This window comes from Pleurodeles waltl, chromosome 12 (genome assembly GCF_031143425.1).
Source record: "Pleurodeles waltl isolate 20211129_DDA chromosome 12, aPleWal1.hap1.20221129, whole genome shotgun sequence".
In the NCBI taxonomy this organism is placed as follows: domain Eukaryota; kingdom Metazoa; phylum Chordata; class Amphibia; order Caudata; family Salamandridae; genus Pleurodeles; species Pleurodeles waltl.
In genome coordinates, this window is record NC_090451.1 from 638674803 (window position 1) to 638695785 (window position 20983).

A 20983-nucleotide genomic window follows, 5' to 3' on the forward strand; every position below is an offset into this window, starting at 1 on the left:
ATAAGGAAAATATTTTTTTGTTTAAAAAAATGCTCGGACTAAATAGTTTTCTTTGCGCAATATTCAATCTAAACATCCTTTATTTATCTTTTTGTTGTCTTAAAATTGTGTTATTAACTTATCCACTAGGATAATACATGTTTTGGGAAACACACTCAATGTTGCAAAGACACAACTCTAGGGGGTACTGTTTAATGGGACCAAATTTGTGTAACAGTTGATAATGCAAGCATATTGTGCCATATGGAGTGAAGTGACATATAGCTGTTCCCTCTTCCCCGAAATTGTGGCCAACATTTTCTGCTTCTTGACCCAGTCTGTTAGTAGCACACTAGGCCATAGCATAAGATATCCTTGCCCTTGAAAAGACCCTGTTGTGGGGTGTGGTATTTGCTGTTTACTACTCATAGGAAATCGTCTTTGTTTGCTGCTGCTGTGTGGGAGAATAGTGGGGAGTTTTATACAAAGTAGTGTTTACTGGGTGCTACTTTGGGACAATTTGTGCTTGCTGGGTACCACTCTGATTAAAGTAGTGATGATGCAAATCTATGGGAGGTGGTATTTGTTGGGTGTCTCCTTGTAGGTTATGCCATTTATATGTTGCGGGTCCATGAAAAAATTGTGTTGTTTGTTAGGTGCTGATGTGTGTAAAAGTTGTTCAAAAAGTGCTTTTCTGTGAAAGTTGATGTTTGTTGGGTGCTTCTCCACTGTCTACGCTGGTGATCAATAGGAGCTGTTCTCTGGTGCGCATGTTTGTGCACAGCACTCTGATATGTGGCATTTTTGGGTGCAGCTTTGTGATATATGGACATTACTGTTCGTGGTCAGTTGATGTTGGTTTTTTGATGTTCCTCTGGGCATTGGTTTGATTTTGCCACCTGGTCTGGTTGGTGGTCCTTAGCAGTTAAGGGTCAATAGGTCATGTTTTGGTATGGTCCCAAGGGTGTTTGCGCGTTAATGTCTTTGCAGTAGGTAGATGTGTGTGTTTGGATCGGGCACCGGGTGCTGGTTGCATCACAGTTTTGTCTGAGCAAGTTGGAATGAATTTGTGGATGGGGTGGTGGTTTAGTTAGATTCCACTCTTTTACCAGCTTGGAAGGAAGTGGTGGACCATGATGTGCGAGCTACACGTCTGCTCATTTCTCTGTTGGTGATGGCTAGATGAAGACGCAATGCCTCAATAATGGTATCATTTTCTGCCTTTCTGGAGCATTGATTATGCTGTCTGTTGGATTGTTTGCTACTGCTAGTACTTGCTAAATCTTAATATTTCATTTTCTTTTAGGGGCCTCTGCACTCACCTCTGGATTCGACACGCAGCACACGACACCATGGTCTTGTGGAGAGAGTACATAGAGATCCCCGGAGGATGATGTCTCCTCTCCGGAGATATATGCGTCAGATATCCTTTGCTTATACTGACTTTTTTGCTTTGGCTATTACTCACTGGGTCATTGTTTCAAGAGCATATTCCATCTGTCTGGGGGAACTGCTGTTTGGCAGTTGGAGCATGGATTATTTCTGCTTCTCTCTGGGTTACACCATTACTACACTGTCTTACAACTTGATTTATTATTCTTTCTGAGTTTGAGGCTTTTGTCTGTTAATCTTAAACGTCAAGGGCATGAATTTGTATAGCTGTTTATTGCCTGTCTTCTATGGCTCTTAGTAGGTCAGATCTGATCCTGTGGACCTATCCTTTGTTAGAGTAATACTTTTATGACCCTCCCAATGCTACAGCATGGCCCTTCAAGGGTAAAGACCTACCTTGTGATTCTAGTATTAGCACCTGGCCCTGATGCCACTTCCTGGAACTCTCTGGGTGATAGAGCCTCTCACCCCCCCCCCCCCCCCCGCTCAACACACAATTTCCTCTCCTGGGCACACCTGAAACTTTCACCATCACATTCCATGTAATCTATTTAAATGGAAATGAAATCCTTTAATGAAAGAGGCGTTCTTCCCTGGAGCCTGCTAGCTCAAAGAATCATCTCGTGGTGTTCCATGTTCAGCTTCTAAATGAGTTTTTTTTAATGCTTGCATGAATGCATTACAGAAAAGAGCAATTTTGAGTCCTTGACAAAATCCTGATAATACCATTAACATCGGGCGTACTAGTTATCACCTTCCTTCCGTTGTTTAACAACTCTCACCTGCACACAATATTTTGGCTCCTCTATACTCCCTACTTTGTCTGCAAATCTATTTTTTTAAATCATTCCTTAACTGTTTTCTGCTCACATCGACAGTTCTCCATACAGCTCGGCTTACCTGTCACCGCCTCCAGAGCCAAGTTGGAGGAGGTAAAAACCCCCACCTCCACCTCTGGAAGAGCCTCATTTACCTGCTCTTGGCTTCCTTTGCATGTGAAACTGTCTTTCGTGCACATTTTGCTCCTCCCCTGACCTTGAGTCAGAGTGAAGTGCAATATCTGAGAAGTGTATATAGTGCCTATAGCTGCTGGCCAATAGTATCTTTGTTTCAGTTTCTCATCTATGGTTCTCTGCATATTGTTTTGGCTAGTCTGATTTGTGTGTCTTATTTTCAGTACCTTTGTGTTTCTGCTTTTCTCTAAGCTATACAGTGCTTTGGAGGAGAGGAGGCCCGGCCTTAGGTTGTTTAGTGACGATTAGCTCATAACATTGGATTGGCAAATGAACACATCTCAGGGATATTTAAATGGTCAAGTCTTTGCAGGAAGTGACACAGAAGTGCCTCAGAGTAATTAGTGATGTTCATTGGAAGGACAAACACAGTATCCGCTGCAGTAAATGGAGCCAAGCTCTGACATGCTCACTCTTTGTTGACTGAGCAGTACCTTCCTATATCTTTGTATTAGTAGTACCTAAACTAAATGGCTACTTTGCCTGTGATCAGTTGCCTCATTTGCAGTACAACAGCATTAGTCTTACTTGTACTTTCACAAGCCCATTTAATGGTGAAATCCGACAAAATAGTGGCCCTCTCAGAGAACCTAGTTCCAAAACACTACTTCCCATTTATTGCTTTTTCCTATGAGAATCTACACCTGCTTAAAATATGCACTGATGACTTACTTGGCTGTTCTGGCTCAGCCAGGGACATCAAGCTTGGGTTGAGTCTAAAATCCATTACATCCGCATTAAAACTTTAGATTAAAGGAAGATAGTCTTGCTGGCATCTGCCATTAAGTCTTACAAACGTGAGCTCTCTTTGCATTGTGTAGTTAAGCTTTAGGGCTTCATTTAGAATAGTGAAAAGGACTGAAGATAAAATTGGATGGACTAAAAATAAATGGTGGAAACTCTCTAGAATAAATTTAGAAGACCCAAGTGAAAGAAAGTCGGAGAAATATATAAACTACTGTGTAGGATTAAATCACAGTGAATCTATAGCTCTCAAAAGTTCTGCAGTTAGAAGGCTCTTTAAAATATGTCGAGTAAGGCTGTGCCAGCTTTTCACACCTTCTGACTTGGAATATAAATGTTGTCTCCTGTGTTTTTGTTAAAACTAAAGTTGAGCATCTCATGTCTACCTTAAGATTTGTAGAAAAAGGAGACATTTGTCCTTTCAATATGTTGAGGTGAACAAGCTTAAAGTTCAAATCTTTTTCACATCTATTGTGTCTGGACTGATGCTAATGACTTGCATTTTTGAATACACAATAAACCCTAATGAAACTGACATTATTTACTGCTCATAAACTGCAACTTCTGTACTATTTAAATCCAACAAATATTAAACTTTTCTGATATTGTAAAATAAATTAATAAAGGCAGAGCATAGGCAGATGAATGGATTGAATCAACTTAAAGAAGAGTTTGGATGTTAAAGTAAGCAACAAATTATTTAGGAGCTGCCAAATGGGACTCAGTAGCACCACAATAAAGCATATTATCAGCCAAAAATAAAAGAGGTATACCTTGCAAAGACAGATATGTAATCACTTTATAGTATATTGGGATCATCCTGGCTGGTAGATGTGTTCCAAATAGGTCCTCGAAAATTGGATAAAGGTCAGTTTTTTTAGGCTGGCCACTTAAAGAGTTTAAATACAATCACCCTGGCATGGAGCCTAAGTTGCACACCCCTGGATTTCGATGTATAGGTTTTGTCACCATAACACCAAAACATTTGTAAAACTAAGATATCTCCGATGTGGTTTGTAACATTCATGAAGCTTTTCAGTAAGCCCAAAATGAGGACCATTGTACATCTTAGAAGATGGTAGGAAAGATGAGGGCCTATCTAAGCTCTCAAGGTCAAAGGTCTGAAAGCTTTGACATGTGAAAAGGGATCAGTGTATTTAGGATCCAAATTAAATTTGTTAGGAAGAGTAAGGAACTTTAATGTAACATATCCTACTGAGAATGAAGCCAGTAAAGCATCCAAAATGTTTTGCTTTTTGTTGGGGAGTGATTTACATATCATATTATAATATAACATAATACTGTTTAGAGACAAAAATTATTTCATGAATAGTAAGTAAGTTGCTCTCCTTCTGAAGGAGCCAAACAGTTGCAACTTTTTGTTAAGATATAAAAAAACATGTACGGACATGCTAACGAGTTGTTTAAAAACCAGAAGAGATAATATGTAGGTTGAATACTAGGAATAGTTATTGGATCATTATGGAAGTTTGCTACTACAAGGGCTACTCATTGGAAGTTGGGTCAAACCCTCTACTCCTCCCCATATTACAAAATGATCATCTGTGATAATTGTTCAACAATTGGCTTGACTCCACATGGCACAGAACTCTTTAGCCTTCTGGCAAGCTTTTCAGAATATTGCCTTGTGCTCTTTCTGATGTTTGCAAGCACAGTCTGAGGTGGTTGAGAACAATTGGAAGCAGTTATTGTTTGAGCAGGCAAGCTGTTTGAAGTGCAGTGAAGCACACTTTTTGGAGTCCTTTAAAAAAAAAAAATTGTCTGCCAAGATCCCTCCCGCCTTCTGGAGAATATTCAACTATTGAAGTCATGCATAAGCCACAGATTAAGGGATTGCAGCCTTAGTGGTAAGTATTAACTTATTCAGAGCTGTCGTTCACAAGCTGCTGATGTAAAAATGTGATGTCACCATTGACACAAATATCTTGTTTAGATGCTTTTTTAGAGCACAAGTGGGTTGGAATATTGGATTGCCCCTCTATATGCCAATGTTATGGTGTCCTTGGTGAACATAAGATTAGTCTTCCATTAATGTAGGCAGATTATTTGGTGTCTTCAGAAAAGATGATGCTGGCTGACCAGTTTGGGAATTCCTTAGTTTAGAGACCCTACCTTTTTGTTTCCTACCTGTTTGAAGTAACCTGCCTTGCCTTTTCCAGGAGTGGAGGGAATTATTACCATTCTTAGGTTAAGCACTGTGATTTTGGGGTGGGGGGATGCAGTGGCAGAATAAGCAGAGAAGGAAGTGTGGATTGCCTTAGAGCCAGCCTCCTCATACTCCACGCTTTTCCTCTCCATCTTGGTCTTTATCTGTCTCTGCTCTGACATCTCTTGTTACTGATGCACTTTCGGCTACCCTATTGGGGTCCTTCACCCCTACACAGTCAGGCCCCTAAAGTAATGATGCTGTTTTTTATTATGAAGGAATATGCCCTGGGGTAACTTTCCGATGGAGAAAGGACAGTTGTTTAGGCTGCCGTCTGCACTCAACAGGTGAACTCAATTTTATTTGCTTTTCTCTTTTGCACTTTTCGGGGATGTATGTCTCATGACTGGCCCCTCTGTTGATGCCAATCCTCATAAAGGAGCTCTACACAGAGCATGCTCTGAATGCACAGACATATCTACTTAATGACATAATCTTTGACAAGTCCTTGCTTTACAGAAACTGGCCTTTTTCATTTAACCTCAGAGTTTGTTTAATCTTGAAAGTGCTTAGTGAAACTGTTTTCTAGTTTTTAACTTGGAATTCACTTCGAGGCTTCAAATTGATATTACTGCATCAAACACAGGAAAGATTGTGTTCATAGGATACACGTTCTCACGCTTGGAAGAAGTGGTAGAAAACTCCCACAACTTACATTCTCCCTTGATTATGTATTCAGGCACACCTAAGAAACTACATATGGTGGTTGAGCTCACCTTACGCTTGGTGATCAGGCATAATACATAGTACATTTAGAAATTGCAGCAAGCACCTTATTTTCACCACAAATATGAAAAAGTACATGAATTTATTAATCTTATTTGTGATGATAGGGCACAACACCTTACAAAAATTCTGTATGTAAAGATCTGACAGAACTCTACAAGACGTAGTGATCAAATGTGTCTCTTCAAGTCACCAATATCAGTGATGTTGACTAACATCCCTTTAGCCAAAGAGGTATTGTAAGAACTTTTTGATGAAAACATAAGGTTCATACATGAATTGTTGACTCCAGGAACTGTGTTGTCCTGGTCACTAAAATCAAGGTCTTCCTTAGAACCATCATGTTTGATAGAGCTCTTGATTTGTTTATTATTATGCATTTATGTATTGCCCGGATGGCTAGGTGCAGTTGTTTGATCAGGAATGATCTGCTCTTCCTGCTACCAGAGGGTAGGACTTGTCTCCACACTTGGGGCAGACAAGTTACTACAGCTGTATTTATTGTTGTCTGCTTACCTGTGTCTCACCTCTAATGAGAAGATGCGACAGGAACATCGCCTAGTGGAATTACTCCCTGAAGCCTGAAACTACATCTAGGCATTGGCAGATGGCACTGAGCTAGTAGGAAAGTGGTTCCCTTTTACAATGTTTTCCATTTAGTAGGGCCCAGTCACTTTCGTGTTTGGTGTTCCCATTGTATAAGCTCTGACAGTTTCGATACAAAGAACAAGTACCAAAGTCTCAAGCAAGCATGAAAGGCTGCAAAGTCGAACCTGTGTTAAGTTGCCACAAGCAAAGGGTTTTTCATAAGCTTAATATGTTACTTTGTGCACTCCATTTAATTAATTTATGAGTTTTAGATCCATCAGAGATAGTTCACTTAACTACCCTAATATCCTCTTCACCTGGGGCATCCGCTTGATTCCGGGTTCCACCAACCCTCGTGTCCCTGAAAGACTAGAAAAAATATTCTTTGTGTTGGGTAGTCTACTTCTTGAGTGCTGAATTTGTTTTTATCTAAACTAATAGCCCTCTGTTTGCAACCCTTCAGCAATATGACAATTAGATTAATTTGTGGAAATACATTTTAACAATGGTGATTACTACTGCTTTTTGGTTTGGCTGGTACTACATACATAAAGCTTTCAGTACTCCACAGCATCGCCCTGTTAGATAATATGCTTCTTCTATGTCTGAAGTTGATCTTTTGTTTTGCATTGGTAGTTTTGTTTCTCTGCACGGTTCTGTGTTTTTCATTAGACTACACCTAGTACTAAATAAACACACATGTGCAATCAGTTCATAAAAGGGATTTCCTATTAAGAAGGTTGAAGTGGACACATTAGTTTAACAGTAGTATCCAGCGTCTAAGCCCAATCCTTGCAGGGGAAGACAACAGCACTCCTCTTGTAGGACATTCTGTTAGCTGTCATCTTTGAGGTGCCATACAGCAGTTTGTACCCTGCTTAATAAGGCAATACATGTTCGATTCACATGCTCCACAGAAGGTTAACTTAAAGAAATAGTGGTAATTTCATCTATTTGCCCCCTTCTGTCTAGATATATAACTGGCTAATAATGAGTGCAACGGAAGCCAACATAGAGAAGATCTAGGTTGCAAAAAAGTTTCTTTCCTACATGCTGCTTTGGCAACATGTTGCATGGTATGGTCTAACATTCATTTATTTCCTTACTCAACATAAAGAAAAAAAACAATTGCTTCCAAAGATTGACCTCTTGACAAAATATTTTTAAAATTGTGTTAAATACAAACAATTCTGTGCTTCTGGTCATGTTAAGTGTCTGGATGCAGACTCATAGGACAGTCCACAGTTCAAGTTCACAGTTTGTTTTTCAAAGATGTTTACAACCTCTTGACCAAAGTAGCAAAAGACAGAAAAACTTAAGCTTGAGTCTAAAGCAAAAACCAAATTGCAAGACCAGTGCTTTCAAGAAACAGTTTCCCACCTTTTATGTCCTCCTTGTGCTAAAACAAATTCATACATCACTCACACTGTAGTGACTTTGCCCAAGTTATTTTATGTCACCATTTTTCTGTCTACAAAGACATTTATCTGTTATTTGAGTGGGAACACACACCTTTTTCTTAGAGCAGGCACTTCACATATTCATCTTGGAAGAACTGCAGCTCTAAGCATGTACCAAATAAAAGGTCTCCATAGATCACAGTAACTGACAAATAAATGGGATAGTTGTGTTTTTAAGTGATGTACCATTGTTTTTCGTAAAATATTCTTAACAGTGCACACTGACACCTGCTGCTTTATATAGTGTTTGATAGGTAGTGTGACGCAAGGTAGGAAATGAGCTTTCTTCCGATGTATGTGAGAAGGAGGATTTTGGGCCGTAGCATTGGTTTCAAGTTTCAGGGGTGTTCTTCAAGTACATGAAGAGGATAACTGATGCTTTCCTGTGTCATCCCAGAGAATTTGAATAATGATACAACCAAAAGTATACTTAACACAGACATTTACAATGGCCTTTATTAGGAGTAGGGCCGAGCAGAGCTCCTCTATGGAATCCTGGTGTGCCCAATCACTAATGACCCGGTGTTTTCACACCTGATATTCCTGGGTGCTGCAAAAATGGACCTGTTTATGCAAACAGTAAACCCCGGCTGCAAAAATTGCTGTAGACTTTTAACTTAATAGCAGCAGGGCCTTGTCCCCTGGATCTGCCCAACTTCTTTTCATGATCTCTTCAGGCCCCTCCCTCCACCTTCAGCCCGCACAGAAGCCTCTACAACCATTAGCTTTATTGAGAATTCTGTGTGGCCTTACACTCGGTAAATGAGGTCCACACATTGATTTTCCTTTCCATGGGGTATAACTCTTAATTTCACAATACCGCAGGGTGTTAACGCACATTACCAGTAATTACAGGTGCAGAGTGTACACCCTGCCAGTACTGAACAACTGGTAATTTGGTGTGTTTAAGAGTGTCCTGACCATATACCACTGCTTCTGAATAGAGCAAGTGCAGAAAATGACTCTACCATGACAATTACCAGAGCCCTATACTAGACACATTGGAACCAGTAATAAGATTACCTCACAGTAAATCTGCTCGGCCTAAACGTTGAATAGAGTCCCTTATGCTAAAAATGTCCTTGTTGCAACACAGACGCACAAACGGAAACACTTACACTCCCAATCACTTTTGGAGCTGAGGATCTGGACCTACATTATTTGCCTATCTGCAGTGAGATATTGAGGTCAAATGTGTTGGAGAAGGGTATCAGGCTTATGAATTGTAGGTCTCCAAACTTCGGAAATTAAGTGTTTGTTATTAAAGTATGGTTGTGTGATTTGTTGCTCATATGTGTCTCAGGGTCACCATTTTGGTTTGTAATTCATGTCTTATTTAATCTAGAACAAATTCTGATTCTGCGCTCCACACAAGCGTAATGAATCCTGGTCCCCAGGATGTTTACCACAGCTCTACTCAAGGAGCAACCCCTCCAGGCCGGAAGAGTGGTGAGTAGTCACTGGCTCCCATAATCCTAATGACACTGAAATGATGATCTGACCGATTTTTTTTTTTTCTTTCAACTTTTGAAATAGCTCTAGGCACAGACTGCATTGGAGCAGGTCATGCAACTTTTTCACCACAACATTAGAACCACTGTTTCTGATGGATACAACTACCTGTGGATTCCTCACTCATTGAATTTTCCCCCTGCGCCAGCTTCCGACGGAAATTTTCTTCCTAGCTTCTGCACGTCGACGAGGACGTCACAATTGCCCACGCGACGCCGTCTGACGTCATACAGGCAATAAGAGGTCCTTGCCGACGTCAGTTCCCTTTTTTCCGTGCCTTCAAACAACGGTTATTCTTCGAGGGAGCTACTGTTTCTACTCTGCGTAGTCACAGTTACTGTTTCTTTCTTCGAGATGTCTCAACGAAAGTCGGGATTTAAGCCCTGCAGGGAGTGCGGAGGCAAGATGTCGGTGACAGACCCACATGTGGACTGCTTGTGGTGTCTGTGCTCCGACCACGACGTGGAGAAATGTGATTCCTGTCAACGTATGAATCCAAAAGCGTTGAAGGAATGCGAGGCAAAGCTCTTTTTGGCGAAGTCCAAAAAGAAGGAGAAGTGGCATCGGCGCAGATCTTCATCGCCTAAGTCTCACTGGCGTCACCGTGACTCCCGGCGCCGTCGTGAATCTTGGCGCCGGTCGAGTAGAGAACGGTCACGCTCGAGGTCACCTTCGGTTCGGCGCCGAAAGACATGGGAGGTTAGTCCCACCATCACTCCTCAGCCGCAGACGCCTCCCGCATCACCGACTTCACCGACTCCACCATCTGTTTTCGAAGTACCTCAACAGGATCAGGAGTTCTCACCTGCTTCTCAGACGCTGGGGCCGGTGCTGTTGTCACCTCGAGCTCAGGCTCCGCAGTATCTGGCTTTCCCGACTCCAGGTGCTGACAGTTCCGCATTTCTAAATGCGATGTTTGCCATTTTCCAACTAATGGCTCCAGGTGGTGGACCGGCTGGTCCTTCGGGGCCATTGGCCTTTAATATGGGTGCTCCGGCTCCTTTACGACCGGCACCTTTCATGCCCTTCCTTCCTATGGGAGGTGCTGGTTCGGCGCCGGTTCCCTTGGCGTAGTCTTCACAGCCTGTGACGCCGATTAGATCTGCTGTTCCGGCGCTGGAGAGTTCTTCTCCTGTACATCCTTTGCCTCGGTCGGCGCTGAAGACCACGGCGCCGATAGATCTGGCGTCAGATGCATCGGAGGATCGGCGTCCGGCATCGAACAAGAGTATCGAAAGCAGGCCCTGGAGGAGGGGGAAATTGAAGAACCTCTGGGAGAGCTCCAGGGTTTGGATACGGCAAGTGTTTTAGACACTTCTCCAGAGCGGGACTTAACATCTCCTGGAGAATATACAGAGAAGGCTGCATCTTTCCACTCTGTTATAAGAAAAGCAGCTGACTTTTTGGACCTTCCTCTGCCAGTGTCTGAATCAAAACCCAACTTATTGACGGAGGTGTTACATCCTGCTTCAGCAGTTGCAGAGCCACTTCTGCCATTTAATGAGGCTCTTCTGGACCCAATTTTAGAGATCTGGAAAAAGCCAGTGTCATCTTCGGCTGTTAATAGAACAGTGGCGCGCAGGTATCGTGTGGCTCCTGCGGATCCAGGCTTTTTGTCGAGGCACCCGACTCCAGAGAGCCTGGTTTTACAGGCTTCATGTTCATCTCGCACTGACCCAGGCTCTTTTCCGGGTGTGCCTTCGGACAGGGACTCTAAAAAGAAGGACCAGTCTTCCAAGAAAGCGTTTTCATCTTGCAGTATGGCTCTCAAGTCCACCAATGCCACATGCATTTTTGGGAGGTACATCTACGCCCTTATGGAGGAGATCAAGTTGTCTCATTCGGAGGTACCTCAGGAGGTGTTGAGCCTTGTATCTGATGGTCAGGCTGCGGCGACCCAAGTAATCTAGTCAGGGCTGGACACGACTGATTCTGTGGCCAGAGCTATGGGCACCACTGTTGCTACAAGGAGACAGGCCTGGCTTCGTTCTTCTGGATTTTCATCCGATGTTCAGTCAGCCCTGCTGGATCTTCCCTTTGATGGGGATAAACTTTTTGGATCAAAGGCGGACTCAGCCCTTGAAAGATTTAAGGAGAGTAGAGCCACAGCGAAATAGTTAGGCTTGCAAGCCTCCTCTTCTGCTTCTTCTAGGCTGTTCAGAAGATTTAGGGGGTTTGGTCGTGGCTCCTCCTCCTCCTTTCGGGGCAGATTTCAGCAGCAGGCCGCCACTGCCCTCCCCTATAGGTCATACAGGGGAAGGGGTAGGGTCCGAACCAGATGAGCCACCCAGCAGCACTCTGCCTCTTCCTCTTTCCCTGGAGGGGTGCAGCATGGGAAGCAGCCTTAGTCATCCACCTATTCCTTTGCATACCACTCCTGTAGGGGGGAGGTTAATGAACTTTCTCCACATGTGGGAGGCAATAACATCGGACTCCTGGGTCACCAGCACTGTGGATAAAGGCTATGCCCTTCCCTTTCGGGAGTTCCCCCCCCCCCCCCCCCCCCCCCTGCATCCCGCCCATCCATCCTTCTGTTCAGAAGAACATCTCCTGTTACTAGAACAGGAGGTTCTAGTCCTCCTTTCAAAGGGTGCAGTGGAGTTGGTTCCAGAACAGGAAAGGGGTCAGGGTTGTTATTCAGGATATTTCCTGATTCCCAAGAAGGATGGTCGGTTGAGACCAATCCTGGACCTGAGGATTTTGAATTGGTTCCTCAAACAGGAAAAGTTCAAGATGCTGTCCCTAGCTCAGGTGCTTTTGGCGTTGAACGATGGAGATTGGATGGTGTCTGTCGACTTGCAGGATGCTAGGTTATCCACCAGAAAAGGCGTTACCGAAGGTAAGTAACTCGTTCTTCTGGAAGTTATATTCTCACTGTAGCTATGTAGTTGCCCTTGCCACTTTACCTCAGTTCATTTGTTGTAGGTGACCCATAAGTCACATTCAGACATTGCTTTTGCTGGCTAAAACAGCCACACTTCCACCTACACCTTCAGGCTTCAAACTCTTCAAGGATTATAAATGGAGATGTTGTGGCACCTCAGCTGGTGACCCATGTGGTGCCTTGGCTTGAACCTCATCACATGCGTCTTTTAATTGTCTATACATTCAACACCAGCGAGGGAGCGGTTTGTCCAGGCATGTGTAGGCTTATCATAAATAGGAAGAGGGAGACATCCCATGTTCCCTCACCAAAGGTGACAGTGTAAACTTCCCTCCTTACTCCCCAGTCCCACCCACCCACAAAGAGATGAAGAGAAAAGGTCTGGATTGTAGTCATAGAAGACCTCCTCTTCATTCCATCGCTGATCCTTTGGGGGGGTTTCTTCCCTGACTACTTTGCATAACAATTACGTATTCTCAAGAGATGCAAAAAAGTACATTTACTTCAGTCTTTCTGTCCATCAATCCTTGCTACTAATTATACAGAGGAATTTGCAGGTTTATTTTGCTGTAATTCCTCCTCTCCCCCTTTACCAAACAATGCCATAGGCAGAGGTCTATTGTTTCCCAAATGCCAAAACTGACTTCTTCCCCTGATGCCACTGACACAGTCAAGGACAGCTCAAGACCTCACAGCATGAGGAATCCTAGTCCAATGGTTCATGTCTTCCTGTGCTTCTTTCACTATCATCCCTACATGGAGCTTTTGTGGTCCGACAAGATTCCAAGAAATAATCCCAGGACACTTTGATCCTGGCTTGGCTCTACATCCTCCCTAACTGTGCACTTATGTTTTTTTGTGAGTGAGCCAGTGCATATGTCTGTGCTTCTTCACATTGTGCCCACTTTCCAAATCAGAGTTTCCAGCCATCTCTCATTTCTCTACTTATCGGTCGGATACAAGTTTGTGTCTCCCGATGATTCACCTTATTTGGGTTCACCTAACATGCTGCTGTCTCATGTTATGAAAGTGGAAAGTAAAAGGAGAACTGTGCTAACCACGTACAAAAAGTGGTGAAGCCATATATAAACTATAAATGTCCCTATAAATAATCAATTGATCTTCTTTTAGGTGTAAACTGAATCAACTGCATGCTCCCAATATGATTCCACATAGCATTTTTTAATTGCCTCATGGCAAAGATCCAATCCTACAATTGTGCCTCATCTACCAATAATTTTATTTGATTTTGCACACAACATTTTAACTCATTGTTCTTTTGTTTTTTTAAATCTCAGTCTTGACAACGATTTAAAGTAATGAATTCCCTATATTTCAGAAACTATCACCATATCCAAATATCTCATTCTGTTATTTGAGTGGGAATGATATGCTATGTTCCATGTAAAGGTTTGACTTTACTTTGTTGATACTGTCACCAGAGAGCTCAGAAAAAGTAAGAATGAACTGCTCCAGTGGTTTAATACTCTCCCTAATTTATGGTTTCTGTGTATAAGATTAGCTTCTTCGCCATTTCATTGTTACAGAAGGTTTCACTCTAACGTCTTCTGCAGATTAGAATGGATGGAACCGATTGTTACTCATGTTTCTTGCGTCTTGTTCTTGCAGGGGTTGCTTCTCGGTCCATGTCCAATATGGGGTTACTTACTTTCACTTCACCTGCACATCTGTCTGTCACATGGATTAGACCAGGGTCAGGTATAAGGGGATTTATTTTTCCTTTGCTTGTGGCACAGTTTGAAACCAGAAGTTATGGTGCCTCAGGCTGTGCAGCATGTCTTCCCTGAAGACGTTGATTCTCATTATTCTGCCCTCTTGCTGAAGCCGTTGACCCTTCAGTCGCTGTCTTGTTTCACAGACGTTTTCTCATTTAGTGTCCAGTCATGCCATAACCATTTTTATTTTACATAATAATCCCCAAATGGTGTTGTTATTGGGAAGAAGGATTTGGCTCTCAGTTAGCCACTCAACTTTCTTGCTGCTCATTATATGCTCCATCACCAATGTGTGCAGGTGCTCCAGAGTTTCCTTCACTTCCACTTTGCTTTTCTGATCTCTGTGCTGCCTCCCATACATCAGTACCAATCTCGTCACCCATCCTTTCTCTCTGAATATTCCTAAGTTCTGACTGCACCCACCGCCTTGCTGTCATTCAGAAACACAGGGGCCTGTTCAGCCGCCTCTCTTCTGTACGTATTGTTAGTTCAATACGAGGGCGGCCTCCCAATTTGCTCTGTGGGGAGAGGGCTAGCACACGTAAGAACAGTGCATAAATCCAAGGGGCTCCGTTTCTGAGTTGTTCTGACATGAAGCTGCTTTCCTTGTGATGTATTTGTAACTTACAGGGGCTCGTTTTAAATATGTATGGGGGCAGCAGCATGTTCTGTCGTTCATTTGCCAGTGTCTATAGATACGCCCACAATTTATTTATAAGTGGCAGTTTGTGGTGAGGTGTTTTAGGTCTATTAAAACACAAAGGTCATAGGTTGAATGCAGAAGCACTGGAAGTTGTTCAGGCTGTATTCCAGAGCATTGTTTTTGCTTACTATGTCACTCCAGGTGGGACTAGCCAGGATCAAATCAAACTTGGAACTACTCCAAGAGCCTAAAGTGCCAAGCTACATCGCCTCTAGATAGTCAAACAAGAAACCCCATCCCGGATTCAGACTTGTTGCTGCTCATTAGTGAAATGCCACTTGAATCCTATGGCACGGAGAGCGCAGATTCCCAAGGCTGGGCATACTGTTCCCACTTAGAGCATCACCACTAAAAACACAGAGGTGATTGGTAGAGTTTGTGCAAATGTCTAAGCCACTGGCACTTGCCGGCTCTGTTTCATTCCATTTCTCTTTACCCTTTATGCCATTCAAGACTGGGACCCGCTGTATGCAACTCAATCATGGTGCTGCTCCAATAGGAAAAATCCAATACAATCTATGAAGCCAGGTCCCCTCTAGACAGAAACGTGAGCAATCCCAAACAGTTTTGACCTTGTTTGGCGTCATCGTTACGGTGCAGCTTGAGTCCATGGCAAAGCGAACATGGGACCCACATCTGGGAATATTTTTTGCCCTTAGGGTGTCATGTTGGAGCAGAAAGGTGATAAGTGGAATGTTTGCAAAAGTCTCAGCCACTAGCAGGTGCTTGGGTCATAATCCAGTCCATCATTGTTTTAGCCTTCATGCTTTTCCGGAGAGGAAGCAGGCATAAGAAAATCAAGGTTGGTCCTGTACCAGTAACCCGAACTGCAAGGTGATGTCCATTCTAGATAGGCATACAAGCACCCCCAGACAGCCTTCGGCCTTGTTGGGCATCACAAGCGAGGTGCAAATTGAGTTCTAAGGCACATCAAGCATGGGACCAATATCTGCATTTACCAATCACACTAAGTGCAAAATACTTTAGTCCATTGTTGTTTTACATTTTGTTCTACTGCGGAGACAGACCATTAATATTTAAATCAAGGCAAGGGGAATGGTGCACCCCGCAGGCATCTCAGCAAAAGTTCATCAAGGCATTCTGGTAAATGCAGTTCATGATTGTTTCAGCAACACTGAAGTAATGAAGTGTTCACCATCAATTGGTGCAGGCAGTGCTGGTACTTTTGGGCATTCCAGGAAACGTGTTTCTAGGTGATTGCCTCCTTCAGCAAGGAGTAGCAGTTCTCTTTACGGGCACTTGAAATATTGCTTGCATATCATCAGGTCAGTAGCAGTCCAAAGTGTGCAGATGCATTCCAAGGCCCATTAGCCTAATCACAGCAAAAGAAGATTTAATAGGGTGCAGGCTGGGAGAGAGTGCGCGCAGTGCTACTTCTCTGCAGAAGTTCTCCATTGAGTTCCTGTAGGTGAAGTTCATGATAATGTCAGTAACTCACAAGTTAAGGAAGTGTTCACCCTCAGTTGGTGCAGCCACTGCTGTGGTATTTCTGTGCATTTGTGGAGATGTGTTTCTGGATGATTGCTCTTCAGTAGGAAATCACTGGTCTCTTTAGGGCTCCTCAAGATTTGCTAATGGTTTAGTTTCTCTTCTAAAGAACAAATCTGATGAGAAGTGTGGTTCTTTCTCTCTGGGGCAAATCTGTGCAGTATTAGAGCCATCCCATATTTGCTGCAAGCAGTTCTTCTTGCTGCCTTTCAGTCTGTAATAGGGCACCACCTGACAAATGTTAGATACAACAGTTTTCATTTAAGAAAGGCAAACATTGCCTAAAACAGTTTTATCCTTTCGTGGCTTTTCCTCCCCAACTTATGAGCATTTGTCCCAGAGAGCTGGCATCATGACTGAAAACACAGCTGAGCTACGCTTTGCTGAAGAGAAAAGAACAAACATACTTTACCCTTACAAAAACATTTGTGTCTGACTTCAAAAAATATATAGTGAAGCAAATAACATTTCCAAATTCATTTTTTCTAAGTGAGGAATATAAAAAGGGCAAAAGTGCAGTGTTCAGTCATTCTTGCTGTACAGAGCAGGCAAATTAACCGGGACTCACATACGCTGAACTGTATGTTGGATTTCTGGAGTAGTCTGAGCCACGTTTCCCTGTTTCCCGCACTTTTATCCTTTCAAAAGATTGAATTGAAAGACATTTAGGGTAATTTTTTTTTTTGTTGAAACTTCTTTTTATTCCACCTCGATTTATTTAAAACAAAGGATACATAACATCTATGTATGAAATGTCACTGATAGGCAAAGTTTAATAATTACACATGTTTTATGCATAAAAAGTGTTCCAATGTTCTACAAATTAAGGACGTTGCTCACATTATGGGAAAATACGTGTCCAGTAGTTGTAGTTCTTTCTGGCTGCAGGAGGCTATGTTTAACGTTTGCGGCTTTATTACAGATAAGTGTTTAGCTGCTGTTGCATTAATTAGCTGGTGTGCCAATGTTGACATAACAATACTTTTCGCAACAGTGTTGCACTCTTTTTGTGTTCACATCAACCTGTCTCCACCCTTGTAGTGTTTGTTTTCAGCCCTCCAAAAACTAATTTATACGTTCTGCAATATATTAATGGTGCACAAATAAAAACGTTAAAAATGTATTAATAGCCTGCTTTTGTTTCTCTATTATTGCCCTTGGGTTTTTGTGAGATGTTGATTTTGATACAGATACCAAAACCACAAAAGTAATTTACACCATTTTACAGGGTTCTTTACATTCCTGTTTATTTGATAAATGCACACATTAGGAGTGCTTAATTAAAGACCTACCAAACCTACCAGTTTCTACGTTGGTATGATTTGACTAGTGCTCGAGAGGACAGGAGGGGTGCACTCTTCCAGTCCCCTCATCCCCCCCAATAGGTTGATTGATTGACGCACATAGTTTTGAGCAATCGAGCAAGCCCCTGCTTTCTCAAACAATTAAATATTTTCCCTGACCCCGGCTTAGGTCATCATTGATGGGCACATTGTCCTGAAGCAGAGTGACTGGCAAGCACTTAATCCGCCACACTTTCTCATCAGGTCAGGTCCACTGATCAATACATCCACACAAGATAACATTTGAGAAGTAATGCCAAGTGGTAATAAAAATTCTTTTTAGATCTAGTATTTGGTAAACGGAATATTGCATTTTGCTGCTATAGTATATTGAAGAATAAAAGGAAGAGTCCGTTGTGCTGGTACTACAACACTAGACCTCCCAGTTCACAAAGATCTTAGCGGAGGGTCTAATAATCCTCTAGCAGTCACACCGGGTACTACCTGTTTTGGGATAGGTGATAATTTCTTTATAGGTATAGAACATCATCTAAAAATTGGAATCCATTCCAAGCAGAAGGATCTAATCCAAGGGCATGTATACAATAAAAAAATATTTAAAAAATGTATAGGGCTGGCCCTGTAAGTAGTACTGCTGTGCTGTACATCATTAAGTAGCAATCCTTTTACTCAGAAAGAGAGAAAGGTCCCATGTGTTGAGCCTGAAGGATAAATTTAAAATGCTAAGGGTTGCAAGAGGTACTTATTGTATGACAAGCTAAATATCCACAGATTCTGAGAGCTACCCCCTGTGACAGTGAAAAAGAGAGACAAACTAAACTTACATTTAAAAACACTTTACAGCCAAAAGAAGTGAAAGAAAGTATTTTCTCTTCTTAGACCCTAACAGTGCCCAAGTTCTGCTGGGCTCTCTCCAGGGGAGGAACGTTTTCAGCAAAGTTCTTCCCCTCTGATTCCCTTCTCTTCCTTTTGGTCCTAAAAAAGAGAGAAAATAACCTCGGAGATGGACACAACTTTACATGTCTGCTCACATGAACATCAGAGAAAATATGCAGGGTAATATTCCTGGATGTCTCTCTATTTTCCCCTTAGTACAAATCATTGGGGACAGTGAGTTATGACATTCCATTTTCATCAATGGATATTGCAACATTGCACCTCTTTCCAGAGTCTCTGTTGAATTAAAACCTTTTCATGTTCATTAGTAAAAAATTCAGGCATACAATTAATAATGATCTAAGCGCACATTAGCACTCATCAGCAGTTCCAAGTACTCATAACAATTGATTCTTCATCAGTACAGTCTAAGAAAATTTGGTGTTAAGTAAAGAAAGAGATATTACTCCACTATTTATAGGCAGCAATTATCATGTTCGACATTCAGATTCTCTGGATAGGTTCTGAAAACGTTTTCATGGTATCTGGATTCATTGAAAAAAACATTTTTTGTCTCTTCTTCATGGACATGGTGACCTTCGTCTCTTAAAGTGGCTAGGCTATGTTTTTCACATTGACAGTTTCAGTGGTGATGCATGAGTCTCCACTCTCCTCAACATGGTTTAACATACACCTGAATATAATCTGTAATGCCAAAGCAACCATGGCATTTTACACCAGTAGTGCACAGAGTTATATCCTGCTCATAGCCAACCATGCATCCGGCACGAAGTAGAAAGATTATGTTTTGGCTAGTGTAAAGGTGAGTGGATTCTATTTGGATGAGCACTGGTTACACCAAAATGAATCTCATGATGTTTTATTCCAAACACAAGCTGGGGACAACCACCATAACTATTTTCCTATTCTTCACAAAGGAAACATATTGAAAAGCAAACAAAGACCAAATACAAAAAAATCAGGGCACTATGTCATGGATTCCCTTTTCATGAAAAAACAGTGCATTCAAATGCTGTCATTTCTCAATAAACATGTATTTCTTATTCCCACTTTACCTAGACAATTATTCATGTATAGGCCAAATAGTTGACCATTGCCGCTGATTGTGTTTTGATTCACAACTCAATTGCGAACCGATCATGGAATGTAAGCTACAAAAGAAAATCAAGCCAACTTCTGTGCCAAGATTACTCCATGAAATTTGCAATTCAGTGGTTTCAAATGTGCCCTGGGAACACAGACAACTACTAGGTCAAGAGTGTTGCCAGAAAGTTAACACACTTAAGAGTTTCATCAGCACGTTAATGGTTGAATGTGTTCCTGATATAACAAATTTAAAAACAGCCCTGGCGCAAAAAACATTTGTTCTTGGATGGTTCACATGGCCATATCGGTTTGACTTTTTTGAAAAAAGGTTTCCAGTAGATTGGATACATAATGTTTATAGTCTAGTGGAGTAAGTAGTATTCTAGTGGTTATAAAATAATATGGTGATGTAATCTCATTCTGTGTTTGGCTTACTAAAAGGGGAGAATGTATGTGCTGTCAGAAATGGATTTGTATAAAAAAGTCCTTCAACTTTGGGTACATTTCTGAAGTCAGTCCAAAGAGGAATTTGCCCTGTTTAAGGCATAACACAATAGTGTTTGTGTCATTCTTTTATGTTTTTTTAATATTCCCATCAAGCTTTCCTTGGTTGGCGTTTTACTGCTGACACTAGCGATCTTTTGCACCTCATAATTGGCTGTTTTTTTGCTTTCAGGTTTGCAGGATGAACTAATGGACAGCAAAGGTAAGGTCCTGTAATGCACCTCTCCTTTTCTGCAGCTGCCCAAAATGTTCTTCGTCCTCCAGCTGTCTGAATGGAAGAGACTGAGGCACCAAGTACCCTTCCGTATTGAGTTGGGCTAGTGAACTCTCCCTGCACTGATTTTCTTCACAGAAGCAACCAAGACACCCAGAACTTCCACTACATTGTCCAGGCCCAGTCACCATAACCCTGCACTGCTACCCGGATGCATTGAATGCTCCCCTCTGCTGCATAGGCAAATTGGACACTCCTTTATTCTATCCTGTCCTCATGTGCTGCATTGCACCCTGAGCACTGTGCAGCACTTCCTAGCACAAAACTCATCATTTATATTGTTTATGCCCACTTTAAAAGCACTAAATAGGTAACACTGAATTCTGCCATGTGGGACACTAAACTTTTTCTCAGCACATCATGAAACACTAAAACTTCCATGCACTACATTGGCATAGTAAAACCTTCCAGCTGCTGCCTTGGCACACACGAAAATCGACACTGT

General features: G+C 42.1%; 1 protein-coding gene across 4 annotated transcripts in view; it reads left to right on the forward strand.

Annotated features, from left to right (window-relative positions):
• Positions 1–20983, forward strand: part of CRTC2 (CREB regulated transcription coactivator 2) — a 161268-nt gene that overhangs the window by 42713 nt on the left and 97572 nt on the right. For all 4 annotated transcript variants that reach the window (XM_069218165.1, XM_069218166.1, XM_069218168.1 and 1 more), the window contains exons 3-7: positions 1286–1402; positions 2242–2303; positions 5574–5642; positions 9475–9578; positions 20437–20466. In XM_069218165.1, the coding sequence (XP_069074266.1) occupies positions 1286–1402; positions 2242–2303; positions 5574–5642; positions 9475–9578; positions 20437–20466 (382 nt within the window). The remainder of the gene's footprint in view (positions 1–1285; positions 1403–2241; positions 2304–5573; positions 5643–9474; positions 9579–20436; positions 20467–20983) is intronic.